At 38.3% G+C, this 15,036-nt stretch overlaps 1 protein-coding gene across 1 annotated transcript in view; it reads left to right on the top strand.

Annotated features, from left to right (window-relative positions):
• LOC126585518 (uncharacterized) overlaps positions 1-13,971 on the top strand; it is a 44,787-nt gene extending 30,816 nt beyond the window's left edge. Inside the window, exon 2 of the mRNA XM_050249969.1 lies at positions 13,403-13,971. Within this exon, the coding sequence (XP_050105926.1) occupies positions 13,403-13,971 (569 nt within the window). The remainder of the gene's footprint in view (positions 1-13,402) is intronic.
• Positions 13,972-15,036: the final 1,065 nt, after the last annotated feature.

Consider the following 15,036-nt stretch of genomic DNA (forward strand, 5'->3'; position numbering starts at 1 on the left):
TCTTTCGACATCTTGCGAATCTTATCAAGGTTCACATGTCCAAGTTTAAGATGCCATATCTTTTCTCGGTTAACTTCTTCTCTAGCCCTTTTGGGTTTTGAGGTATTCTCGCTTTCAATACAGTGCATCCCACTACTTGTCTCTAGGTGAAAAAGTCCCTCTATCATATTACCATGAGAGATAATACGATCGTTCAAGTATAAAGTGCAACTCATTTTGTCAAACAATATTGAGTGCCCATCTCGTAAAAGCTTAGAGATAGAAATCAAATTCTTTATACATGAAGGAAAATATAAACAATTTTTAAGTTCCAAGACTTCCCCAGAGGGCAGTTGAAGCATGTAGGTGCCTATTGCTTTAGCAGAGATCTTAGTGCAGTTCCCAGCAATATGCTGCTCCCTGTTAGTCCTTGCAACGAATTGCAGATATGTTGACTAGCGCCTGAATCAAATATCCAGGAATTGGAGCTCATTGTAAAAACACTCTCTATAACAGAAATAGTCCCTTCAAAAGTTCGTGTCATAAGGCTCGCAATGTGCACCCTGTATTTCTTCTTCTAACGTTCATCCTTTCCACAATGAAAGCATGTTCCTTTGGATTTTATTGCCTTCTTCTTATGTAACCTTTTCTTTGTGACTGCAGTCTCACTCCCACTGTCCTTTTTGAAACCTTATTCAAACTTACAGCACATGTCAATCATCTCGGTAAAAGTATGATTGAATCTATTCACTTTATAGTTTACAATAAACTTAGTGAAATCATCCGAGAGAGATGCAAGGAAAAAGTCTTGGGCCATTTTCCCATCGATAGAAGTTCCTAAACTTTCAAGATCTTGAAAGATCTTTTCCATCTTTTGTCCATGTTTTTGGACCGATGCCCCATTTGCCATTTTGGCATTCAATAGATTACAAACATTTGAGAATCATACGTTACTAGTCTCAATGTCATGCATCTTATGCAAACTATCAACCATGGCACAAGAAGTGTCCATGTGCTGATGTAGCTTCTTAAGCTCCTCACTAAGTGAAGTGAGGATTAAGCATTTGGCTTATAAGTCATCCTCATAATGTCTTGCATAATTTTAACACTCCTCCTTTGAAGCTAGTTTTGAGAGGTACATGAGGAGGGGATTGCTTAAGCACATACAATATGTCTTTCACCTTTGAGACATTCTCAATGTGGCGATACCAAGCAAGGAAACGTTGGCCCCTAAGGCCCCTTTTGTCAAGTATAATGGTGGGTGTAATTTTAGGCATGTCGTTAACTACATAACATAACAGAAATCGTATTACATTGTTGATTTTAAAACTAGTTGATTGGGTCTTAAATCAAATAGTACCACCCACTATTTTTGGCAAATTCCACATCCTTCAATGGAATTCAAGAGTTATGTTGAACTCTTAGCGGGGTATGGGAGGCTCACCATTACCAAGCCCACCTCACGATGATAAGATGTTGGTTAGCAAAAATAATGATGAGAGAATAACGCTTTAGTCATTTACAACTCTTGTAATTACCCATCTAGTTTGGCCTCTAGAGAATGATGACTCACAATGATATGATGTTGGCACCATTGCACTTAGTTAAGTTATTCCCACCATGCTAGTTCGTGTAGGGGTTCAAGAATAGCTTCACAATGATATGATGTCGGCCATCCTCGTTGCCTACCTTACCACATCATGTATGTTCATATGGACTCCTCCTGAATGTAAGCACATACTTTGAACTCACCCATGATAGGGTGAAGCCGGTGTAGGAGTCACAAACGATTGGAGCCCACCATGGTGGAAGGCCTACGAAGAGATGTTCAAAGCATCTCTCGCTTATCAACTTAATATTCATTTTGTTGAGGGAGTTGTGTTGGGCTACATCAATTTTATTTTAATCTTATTAAAAGAACTTGGGCCTATCACAACCATTGGTCTAAGTTAATATGAATTAGTAGTATATAATACTCCCACTATTTCGATGAAACAAGCGAGACTATATGGAACTACTAACGAATGCATTGCATCCTCATATGGACTATATAGTCATATTAGGTCTTAGGATGATTATGAAACGTTTGATTTGATCCAACACGAGCCTTGTGTTGGACCTTGGGTTTAAGGTAGATAGTTGTTGATTTTAGTTACGCGTTTAATCTAATTAAACCGTTATTTCCTATTGGGCGTTGGACCCAACTATTCCAATTTGCATACATATAAACAAAAAGGAATATATGAAATAAAGAGAAGGGCTTATGCCCTTTTACAACAAATTAGAAGGACTTATGTCCTTTTACAACAAATTTGAACTAATCAAATTACATTCAAATCTAAACTACTTAACCCAAACATTCACAATGTAAAGCGGTCAATCACATAGCTCAATTATCGAGGCCTTTGGTTCATAATCACCCTTTTCTTAATCAATCAAATTAACTAAGAAAGCAACTTAAACAATTGGTTTTCAGATTCATAGAATTGATTTAAATGGAACTAAATGAAATGAAAATCCAATTCTCATTAAAGAGACAAAACCATTTTGTTCTCATCATCTTTTGGGCCGAAAAACAATGACCACAACAATTGGGCCATAAGGTTAAAACATAGACTTTTGGGGTCACTTTGTAAAAACACAAGAGTCCACAACTTCATGTAATTAAAACTAGAACCCAAAATTTTCAACAGTAGCAAAAACTTCATTAAAGAAGCAAAACAATTTGTCCTTTAGCGTTTTTAGGCCTTAACGAAAAAACGTAAACTTTTGGGCCAAAGTACAAATACACAAAAGTATCAAAATTTCATGTAATTGAATAAAAGGCCCCAAAAGTACCCCCATTAAGGGGTGGCCGGTTTTGGTAGTGAAAAAGGAGGGGGAAAAGGTTTTGGTGAAAAAATTCAAAATTTGAAAGTGTTTTGTGCAAGTGGATAGGTAGGTGAGGAAAAGTTGATTGGTATAGGTTGTAAGAAAATGTTTTGTCAAACAATAAAGACATAAATCATCCATCACCAATTAATTACAAGCTAACTAAGTCGCATAAATATGCTCCTATCAAATTCCCCCACACTTGGCTTTTGCTAGTCCTCAAGCAAAACAAAGAAAACAAAACACAACCTAAACCTTCCTACAATTGGCCTAGGGATTTCCAATACAACATGACATGTTAAATATCACTACTTACACAGATTTTAGCCATCCTTACCATCGAGCACATACTTAATCATAGTCTCCACTCACTAGCTTGCATTTAATCAATTAAAACAACATTTTGAATGTAGTAACATGCCTTAGAGAATCCCTCAATTCGTCACCGGATATACACTCTATTTTCACACAAATTTTCTGACTACACTCCCTATGCTAGATTTATGTGAAAAGATTGATGTAAACATGAAAACTAACACTCACATATGTTATCATCAAAGAAGGCAATTTCTGGAATTATTAATGCATGTATATATATGATCTCATGAATGGAATGCCATTACTTAGACGTGAGAACCAGGGATACCATATGCTCATACCAATCCCAACCTCCACATTATTGAACACACAACACTCAAGATTGAAGCCTGATGTGAAAATATATAAGCACTCAAATTAAACCCTCTTGTTGTCAAATTGTAGTATAAATGCAAGTATGGATCGTTCTAAACCGGGGATTAGGAGGGCTTGCTAAAACCTTTAAACTGACTCAAAAACATAAAAACAAAGTTAAAAACGTTTGAATAGACTCAAAGGACTCAAAACAGGTTCACAAGACTCAAAACAACTTAACAACACTCAAAACTGCCTAAAAACACCAACCAGGCGGTTTCTAACTCTAAACACAACTTTGGACGAATTTAGGGTTTTGGCTGGACTCAAAACACTCAAAAACACAAACAAAACAGATTTTAAACACTTTGAAACAAGAAAGTAAAGAAGGGGTTCGTTTTGAACGAAATTAAAATAAAACAAGTAACTAAAACTTAAGACAGATTTTTGGACGAATTTGGTTGAATTAAATGGATGGTAAGCTAGCTAGAGGTTCCTTCTCCACACATGACATGTATGCAAATTAATCAATTTCCAGTTACTTCTTCATTGAATTATGAATAACAATGCCCCAAATTAACTGTGACATCACTAGTTAACCCTCAGATTTTCCTTGTATTATTGGATTGGATGACATCATTCGACAACCCAAAGCATTCTTCAAGAGTTCCCTACATGACATCATAATAGAGATACAATCAAAGATCATTACGTTCAATGAAAATCATAAGCATTGACAAAGCACTTGCAACTATGACATCATGTCACTCATGCTAGGAATTAAATTTAACGCGATCGTGACTAGTGACCTTCACTACATATGAATATAAGTTTGTAATGATTATTTGAAACTCCCTTATACTCTAGCATCAGATATATACATGCTAATTAAGTGTCGACCCTCAATCAACAAACACAAATAAGTTATCAATCAAACAATTAAGCCAATTGCATTCATGATTCAAGAATTCATAACTAGAATTTATCAACTCATTTGCACACATAATCATGGCTTTGAAATAATCCCTAGCCAAGAGGGGTTTAGCCACTCATGTTTATAGCAATACGAAAGGAAAATAAATTAAACATTGTAAATATAGAACGAATTACACCTAGAATGCTCCAACAATCAAGCTTGAACATCCAAGAGTCCTTCCTTCTTTCTTCTTGCTGCGACACAAAGGTGGATGGAGTGTATGACATGTGTTTAGGGGTCAGGAAGGTGGTCTAGGGTGGATGGCTACGGCAAGGATGTGTGTGTATGGTTTCTGGATATGTATGGGTGCGGCTCTTGTGTATAGAATGATCAATGGATCCCTGATGCGGCTAAGGATGGTAGTATTTAAGGTTTTTGGAAATAAAAAACCCTAACTTATTTAGGTAACAGAAATTAAGTCAAAACCTAAAGGGAAATCAAAATTAAAGTCAGAATTTTAGAGAGAAAAGGAAAGGAATTGCGGCTGGATGTTTTTGAAAGAAAGGGAATGTGATTTGATGTAGGGAATAGGAAAGAAACACTCTCCCTTGCACGGCAAGGAAGAGAAAGGGAAAAGAGAGGTGCAGTACCACTAGGCAGGGATTTAGGTCTTCTGGAAGTTCTTATTTAGAGACTAAAGAGGATTAAGAGTCTTCTTTGTTGCTGGAACTTAGGGACTTTGAGGATTAGGAAAGGTTAAAACCAAAGTAGGAAACTTTGGCTTAACATTCCTTCTTCTTGTAGGAATCCATCTTCAATTAGGAATCCTTCTTCAATTCGGAATCCTTCTTCAATTAGGAATCCTAGCATCTTTAGGTCTTTAATTTAGTCCATCTCCCTTGCTCCAAGCATGTGATATCCATTCCAAGCCCAAAAGTGCTCCAAAAAGCTCCAAACTGCACTTCTTTGCCTCTTTAACCCTTTAGACCTATAAACACACGAAAATGGCTTGAAATACTAATTTAACTAAGAAATAACAACCTAAATGCACAAGAACAAGCTAACTAAGTCGCATAAATATGCTCCTATCAAATTCCCCCACACTTAGCTTTTGCTAGTCCTCGAGCAAAAGAAACAAAACAAAAGAAACAAAAACATACAATCTAAACCTTCCAACATTTACCTCAGTGATTTCCAATGAAACATGACATGTCAAAGATCACTACTCTCGTGAATTTAAGCAATCCTTACCCTCGAGCATACTTAATCATAGTCACCATTCACTAGCTCACATTTAATCAATTAAAACAACATTTTGAATGTAGTAACATGCCTTAGAGAATTCCCTCAATTCCTTACTAGATTTCCACTCAATTTTCACTCAGATTTTTTGACTACACACCCTACACTAGGTATATGTGAGAAGATTGATGTAAACATGAAAACTAGATATGCACTCAATTTTCACTCAGATTTTCTCACATATGTTTATAACAAAGAAAGCAATTTCTGGAATTATCAATGCATGTATATATATGATCTCATGAACGGAATGCTACTACTTAGAAGCGAGAACCAGGGATTCTATATGCTCATACCAATTCCAAACTCCACATATTGAAACACACAACACTCAAGATAGAAGTCAAGGGTTGAAACAAAGCTAAGGTATTGGTTAACAAAGAAAGGTAAGGGGAAACAAACGTTCTTAAAGCAATAGTGAGCAAAGTAATGAAATTGACACTTAGAATTCACTTTCGAATGTAAAAATCTACTTAAACGTAAAGGGAAGGTTCATGCAACACTTAGGGTCAAATTCAACATTTTGGACCCAAATCTAGAGAAAATGTTAGTGTTGATGAAATTTGCAACAACTCTAGAATCATTAGTACGGGTAACCTTTGCTTCTACCCATTTGGAAATATAATCAGCCGCAAGCAAAATATAAGTGAACCCATGCGAAGAAGGAAAGGGACTCATGAAATCAATACCCCAAACATCAAAAATTTCAACATTGAAAATAGGGGTTTGCGGCATTTGGTCCTTAGCACAGGTTGTAACTGTTCTTTGGCATCAATCACAAGTTATGCAAAACGTTCTAGCATCTTTAAACAATGTAGGCCAATAAAAACCACACTTTAACCCCTTGAGGGCTGTTCTTTGGGTGCCAAAATGACCCCCACATGCATAAGAATGACAAAAGGCTAGAATTGAATTAAACTCAGAATTGTGCACACATCTTCCAACAATCTAATTTAGGCAATATTTCCACAAATATGGATCATCCCACACACAAAATCTTGCATCATTTCTAAGTTTATCATGTTTGTATTTATCTAGAGTGCTAGGAACTTGTTTTGTGACCAAATAATTGACCAAATCAGCATACCAAGGCTTACTTACCTCTAGGGACAGTAATTGTTCATCAGGGAATGTTTCTATAATGGGTAAGGATTCCTCAATGTGCACCAAACAGCTAAGGTGGTTAGCCACCACATTTTCACTTATTTTTTTTTCTCTAATTTCAATGTCGAACTCTTGAAGTAGGAGCATCCAACGAATCAACCTTGGTTTGGCCTCCTTTTTGGTGAGAAGATACCTCAAAGTTGCATGGTCAGAATATACAATCACTTTAGTGCCAAGTAAATATGAACGAAATTTATCTAAAGAAAAGACAACGGCAAGAAGTTCTTTCTCAGTGGTAGAATAATTCAATTGAGCATCATTTAAGGTTCGGGAGGCATAATAGATGATGTGGGGCTATTTGTTCCTCCTTTGGCCTAAAACAGCACCAATTGCATAATCAGATGCATCACACATTAGCTCAAATGGAAGGCTCCAATCTGGTGGCATGATAATGAGGGCCGAAGTCAACATGTTCATGAGGGTGTTGAAAGCTATCTTACACTCCTTGTTGAACTCGAAGGCTACTTCCTTTTGGAGTAAACGGCAAAGGGGTTGGGAGATTTTGGAGAAGTACTTGATAAAGCGCCTATAAAACCCTGCATGGCCAAGAAAAGAACGGACCTCTCTAACCGAAGTAGGAAAGGGTAAGTGACGTACAAGATCTATTTTGGACTTATCAACCTCAATCCCTTTTTCAAATATAATATGCCCCAAAACTATACCTTGTTTTACCATACAATGGCACTTTTTCCAATTCAAAACAAGATTAGTTTCGATGCATCGTTGTAAGATCAAAGTAAGATTATTCAAGCATGCATCAAATGAGTCACCAAACACACTAAAGTCATCCATAAACACTTCAATGATCTTTTCCACAAAATCTGAGAAAATACTTACCATACACCTTTGGAATGTGGCTGGTGCGTTGCATAGCCCAAATGGCATACGTCGATATGCAAAGATACCAAAGGGACACGTGAAGGTAGTCTTTTTTTGGTCATTGGGGGCTATCACAGTCTGATTATAACCTGAATAACCATCAAGAAAACAATAAAAAGCATGACCGGCTAACCTTTCAAGCATTTGATCAATAAAGGGCAGCGGGAAGTGATATTTTCTGGTTGTAGCGTTGAGCTTCCGATAGTCAATACAAACTCTCCATTCGGTTTGGATTCGGGTGGGAACAAGCTCATTCTCTTCGTTTTTCACCATAGTGACCCTGGACTTTTTAGGAACAACTTGGACCGGAGAGACCCAATGGCTATCAGAAATTGGGTAAATCACTCCACAATCTAGTAGCTTAACGATTGCCTTCTTCACAACGTCCATCATGGGTGGGTTGAGTCGGTGTTGTGCTTCTCTAGATGGTTTGGCTCATTCTTCCAAAAGTATTCGATGCATGCACGTGGTAGGGCTAATTCCCTTTATATCAGCCAATGTCCACCCAATGGCAGTTTTGTACTCCCGAAGCACCCTCACCAACTTGTCCTCCTCTTGTGCTGTGAGTGAAAAAGAGATGATGACCGGCATCTTCTCTTGTTCTCCCAAAAACATATATTTCAAATGGCTATGCAATGGTTTAAGCTCTAGGGATGGTGGTTGGATTACGGAAGGAAGCATCTTGTTAGTCAAAACGGGAATTGAAATTAGGTTAGGAGACTTACCAATATGTGCTGGATTTGACTCTAGGGCAACAACCATCTCCATCAATTCCTTTTGAATAGGCACGGTAAAGGTTTCTTTGTTGTTGTCGTGGGCATGCCTATGTGCTAACCTTTCGTTTTTTAGTCCAATGCCTTGTGTAAGAGTCTTTTCAAGTGCATCCTCACTTAAATCATCAAGGAATCCCTATGCCAAAGAGTCAATTACATCAATAGAGAAGCAAAAGTGATCATCATGAGGATATCACATAACATCAGAAATATTGAAATCAATAACTTCCCCATCAAATTCCATGGTCAATGTTCCTTTGAATACATCTATATTTGTATGGGTAGTCTTCATGAATGGTCGGCCAAGTAAGAGTGGTAGTGGAGGGGAATGGTCCGAGTCTTCCATTTCAAGCACGTAGAAGTCCGCCGGAAAGACTAGGTGATTCACTTGCACTAAAACATCCTTCAAAACACCTTTTGGATACACATTAGATCTATTGGCCAATTGAATAATCACTCCATCATTTTTTAATTCTTCCAAGTTCATAGATGCACATATTGAATAAGGCATGACATTTATTGATGCACCTAGATCTAACATGGCAGATTCAAAGCGAGTATTTCTTATAACACACATAATTGTAAAACTGCCGGGATCTTTGCACTTAGGAGGTAATTTTCATTGCAACACGGCTGAGACAATCTCACTTACCCTTACCACCTCTTTGTTCGAAGCCCTCTTCCTTGTAGTGCACAGCTCCTTTAGGAACTTAGCATACTTGGGGACTTGTTTAATTGCATCTAAAAGTGGAATGTTGACTTGCACCTTTCTGAATGTGTCAAGGATGTCTTTATCACTCTCATCCTTCTTTGATTGAACAAACCTGCGAGGAAATGGTGCATTGGGTGGAATGGAGTTAAAAGTCATGGAATTTGAACCCAACTTACCTTTGGTTGCCGAATTAGAATTTGTAGGTGGCTGCGGCAAGGATTGCTCAATCCTTGTCGTGGGCATGCTTGGTTCCTCCTCCTCAGATTGCATCTTTTCATCCTCTTTCTGGGCAGATTTGAGAATGTTGGACTCAATTCCATCTTCTTTTCCACTACGCAAAGTGATGGCTTTGGCAGATTCAAAACCTCCATTTGGATTCACATTCGTGGAGCTAGGTAACTTACCTTGTTCCCTACTAAATTGGCCCATGAATTCAGCCATTTGTCCCACTTGTCTCTTCAATTCAGTCACCTCTCGAGCTTGATTTTGTACTTCTTTGGTGTAATTGTGCATGTGTTTGGCTTGATTTTCCGGAACCTGCGCCAATGAAGTGAATAATTAAATAACTTGAGAATTATCAATAGACAAACCTAAGTTATTTTGGGTAGATTGTGGTTGGGCTTGTTGATAGGGCCGTGGAAACCTAGGGGGGGTTTTCCGAAATCCCCCTTGTTGTGAAGATTGTTGGAGCTCTCTCCACTTCATATTAGGGTGATCTCTCCATCCGGGATTTTATGTATTCGAGTATGGATCATATTTGGTTTGGTTTGGGCCTTGGAATCCAATAGCATTTGCAGATTCCCATCCTCCATGCTCGATCAACTGAGGGTTCTTTTCGGAGAGATGCCCTTGGATGGAGCACACGGTACAAACTTGATTTTCTTGTGCTTTTGACCCAATTACAACCTGAGACACAAGAGAGGTAAGATTAGCCAATTATGATTGAATATCCGAAATTGTACTTACCACATTAACACTTTGATGCCATGGGCCTTCTCTTTGTCCAACACCCTCATATTGTTGTGCATTATGAGCTCGGTTTGCAATGAGAGTCTTGGCAGCCACCGGAGTCATGTTAACCAACGCACCGCCCGCCGAGGCATATAGCATTTTGATCGGATCATATTTATATATATTTTTACTTCGAATTCACTCGTCTTTTCTTAGTTAGTTCCTTACATTTTTGAGCTATTTACGTTATTTTTGTGTTTATAGGATTTGTTATGCAAAGAAAATAAAAATAGCACAAATGAGTTTTAAATAATAAATTCGTCGAAAATTGCTTTAGTCGTTTTCATTCTGTCATGGATTCTTGGTAGAATTATGTCACGGCATAAACAAAAGAAATGGGGAGAGTCGGTCAAAGAGGGAGCAAGAGAGCATCATGATTTATATTTTTTTTACCTCGTTGACTCCCATATTCTTCACTTCTGAAAACAACAGGAAGCTGCTTTGCAGCTGGAAAGGAAGGAATCCAAGGTGGAAACGTGAGGAGTGGAAGGCAGGAGTATGCGGGAAAAGATGGAATGGAAGAATAAAAAAAAAGGAAAGCTGCTGGGGCAGCTAAGAAGAAAGATATAAAAATAAGAAGAGGCTGGCGTGATTAGGGGGAGTGAGGGAAAGGAAAGAGCTGCCTTTGGGCAGAGTGAAAGAGGGCGAAGGAAGAGAAGTCAGTACGGGGAGAGATAGAAGAGAGTGATGCGGGGCAGGAGAGAAAGGCAAGAGGAAAGCTGCCATTTGGCAGCTTGAGCATGGGGGGCGAGAAGAAACGGACAGAGTGGAAAATAGGAGCAGAGGTGCAGGCAGCTAGGGAAAGACAGCGTGAGAGAGAGGGCTGACGGGAGCAACACAGAAGCAGAGGCTTCACTCCATTTTTCTTGGTTTTATCTTCTCAACCCCATGTTTTACTTTTGGTTTAATTTGATAATAATGTGTAACTAATTTTATTTTGGCTAGAGGTTAATTCAAAGCCATGAATATATTTGTAATTTGAATTGATTACCTTCAGTTGTGATTTCTGAGTTGTGATTTAATTTGCTTAACTGCTTGATTGATAACTTATTTTTGTATGTCGATTAAGGATGCATACTTAATTTACATGCATGAATTTGATGCTAGAATATAAGGGAGTTTCACCTAATCGTTATGAACTTATATTCACATGTAGTGAAGGTTGCTAGTCACAATCACGTTAAGTAAATTCTTGGCATAAGTTTCATGCTTTTCATAGTTACGAATGCCTCGTCAATGATTATAGTTTTCACCAAGTTTAATGATCTTTGATTGTATCTCTATTGTGCTTTTCACGTAGGGGACTTTTGAAGAATGTTTTGAATTGTTGTATGCGTTTTCCCGTCCAATTCAATAACTTAAGGAAAACTTGAAGATTAAAAAAGTGCTGTTCACGGTTAATCTGAAGTGTTGAGATTCACAATTTATTGAAAGAACAACTGAAAATCAATTTAGGTTGCATATGTGTCATGTGTAGAGAAGAACCCTCTAGCTAATCCATCACCTATCCTTTCACCTTAATTTCATGCTTTTGTCAATTCTGTAATTTATTTAAGTTCAATTTACTTCTCGTCAAAACCAAACCCCCCCCCTATTATTAAATTATATTATTTTGTTAGTTTTCATTGTTGTTAGTCTTTTAATTCAAATTCCGTCCATTTCAGTTCCTTGTGTCTAATTTGATTGTTTTCATTATTTTGAGTCATTCTAAGTGTGTTTCGAGTTATTAGAGTTTTTAGCCTAGTTTTGTGTCCTTGAGTCTTATTTAATATTTTTAAATTAATTTAGAATAGATTAGCAATCCCTCCTAATCCTCGGCCTAGAACGATACCCTACTTACATCTATACTACAATTGTCAAAAAGAGGGTTTAATTTGTGTGTCAAGTAATTTTCACATCAAATTTTGGCGCCGTTGCCGGGGATTAGCAACTTTGCTAATCCCTTGGTTCTTTTCTTTTTGTTTAGTTTGTTTTTGTTTTAGTTTCTGACTTAGTTTTGTTTTCCTTATTTTGTGTTACTTTTGATACTTGATTTAGTTTTCTTTCTTTGATTTTAGGTACTAGAGAAGTAAGACATGGATTTTGCTAGCATTCAAGCTCAATTGGCAAATCTTACTTCTCAAATGTCGCAGTATGCCGAACGGACCACAATGCCAAGTGTCCCTACACTTGATGTGCCCTATGGGCAAGGATATCAAAGTCCTCAATTTTCTGCCAATGAAGATGCTTGGGGTTATCAAGGCTATGATCAACCAAGCAACAACATGTTTTCCAACGCTTACAATTCGGCTTGGAGAGATCATTCAAATTATATGTGGGGGGAACCTCAACAATTCCAACAAAATGGATATTGGCAGCAAGAGGAGGAGTTCTATTCAAAACCTATGCAATATGCTCAATCAAACTCAGGTTCGTCAATAAATTATAATCAAATTCTTAATGAATTAAATTGTTTGGTGCAGGGCTCACAAAATCAAGCCAAGGAGGCTCAACAAGATGCATATTGGCAGCCATATGAGGAGTTCTACACCACATCTATGCAGCCACCACAACATCCCCCACAACAATTCCAATCAAATCAAAGTATGCCCGTGGATTATAATCAAAGGCTTGAAGAATTAATTTCTTTGGTGCAGGGTTTACGAAAAGAAGAACAATTGCCGCCATCGGAAGAGTTCTATCAGTGGCCATATGAACCGTCACAGCCACCACAACAATCAACCTAATTCAATTCAGGTACATCCTTGGATAATGATACACTTAATAAGTTACTCACCTCTTTGAATCAGGGAGTAGAAAATCAAAACCAGGAGATGCAAGACCGAGTCAAAAGAGTGGACGAATTGGAGATGCAAGTTGGGCAGATTGTGGAATTCATGGCACAGATTCGAGATCAAAGTGAACTTTCCAACTCAAACATTGCAAATTCAAAGGCAGAAAGTGGACTCGATGAAGCCATCACCTTGGAAGGTGACATGAAGGATGAAGCTGTCCCAGAACCATCCAAACACAGCCCGAACATGGATGAATTGCTGCTGCAAGCAGAAGAGGAAGAGGACGACTTGGGCAGTTTAGAAGAATTCTTACTGCAAGCTCCTCAAATCCCTATGTCATCCAACTCAGGTGAGGGAGTTCTAAATTCACTTCATTCTAATGATATTCCTCCCAATGTCCTTTTTCCTAGCAGGTTTTTGATTCCCAAGCAAGAAGAGAGTGAAAAAGACATTGTGGAAGCTCTTCCAAAGGTACAAAAGGATATTCCAATTCTTGGTGCAACAAAGCAAGTTCTAGATCGTGTTGAATATTTCAAAGGCCTTTGTTTCCCAAGAAGAACGATTCAAGAGAATGAAGTGGTTGAAGCAGATCAAGAATTCATCCAAGGGGCTGTGCATGAGACAATCAAGCCCAAAGCAGTTGAGTTTGATGACCCGGGACAAGCCACAACCATCATAGTAAACCTGGCCAAGTTCAAAATCCCAGAAATGTTCAAAGATGTGGTGTTTGTCATTGAGTTTGTGTCGGAAAAAGAAAGTAAGCCATCTTCTCCAATTTTAATTTTTATTTATACTAACATTTTTCTGATTTTGATGATTCAGGCACCCATTCTTGAATTTAAACCATTGCCGAATCATTTCAAGTATCACCTCCCATTAAAAGATAAATTCCATGCTTTGGAGCCGAGGGGAGTTTAAAGGAAAGATTCGTCCGGCTAAAGACGTTAAATCAAGCGCTTCTTGGAAGGCAACCCAAGCATTCAACGAAGGGAGACTTTGGAATCGCTAACCAAATCAGATTTGAATTCTTACACCCTTATCTTTACTGCTTTCATTTTGTTTTGTTTAGTTAGTTGTGTTATTTGGTTAATTTCTGTAAGTTTGTGTTATTTAGTTTAAGTGTGGGGGAAGGTTAACCAAAGTCTTTCTACATTAATTTACATATAATTTAAAACAACAAAAAAAAAAAAAAAAAAAAAAAAAAAACATTAAAGTAAAAAATATTTTACAATGATGTGTAAACTAATAGCATTCATTGGTCAGGTGGTGCTTCAGTAGTCGGCGGTGCTTCAACAGTCGGCGGGACCACAGAAGGAGGAGGCAACAGAGGTTGATCAGTTGGAGCTTCACTACGCGATGCCGCTCCAGAAGACGAAGGCAGATGCGGTTGGAACAAACCCACAAACCTTCGGTGATCAAGTAAAATCTGACCATCATTTTCCTGCAGCTGGTCAATTTTCCTCTTCATGTTTGTGGCATAACTGTGTGCAAGCTTATGCAATTGTTTATTTTCATGCTTGAGTCCTCTAATCTCCTCTTTGAGACTCTGTATTTCAGCCACCAACGATTCAACGTGACGGGTTCGAGCAAATAGGCGTTGGGCCATGTTGGACATAGAACCCGCACACTGCACGCTAAGAGCCAGAGACTCCTTAACCGCCAATTCATCAGACCGTCTAGCGAGCAGTCTGTTATCTCTGGGAGTGACAAGGTTCCGGGCCACCACCGCAGCGGTCATGTCATTTTTCATCACCGAATCCCCAACGGTAAGAGGACCGGTAGGGGATATGAAAGATGGGCGCCATATGTTGTCTGGTGAAGGCGGAGCTGCCTCTTCACCAATGTTCAAGTCAAAACGACGATCGGACGGGCCAGACATTTTCTGAAGGTGGTGAAGAAAGAAGAGAGTCGGACTGATTAAGATTTTGGAAGTTTACAGGAGGGAGTGTTTACAAGAGGGAGCTCAAGTGTGTTGTGGAACAA

Source organism: Malus sylvestris, chromosome 10 (assembly GCF_916048215.2).
Source record: "Malus sylvestris chromosome 10, drMalSylv7.2, whole genome shotgun sequence".
NCBI classification, from domain to species: domain Eukaryota; kingdom Viridiplantae; phylum Streptophyta; class Magnoliopsida; order Rosales; family Rosaceae; genus Malus; species Malus sylvestris.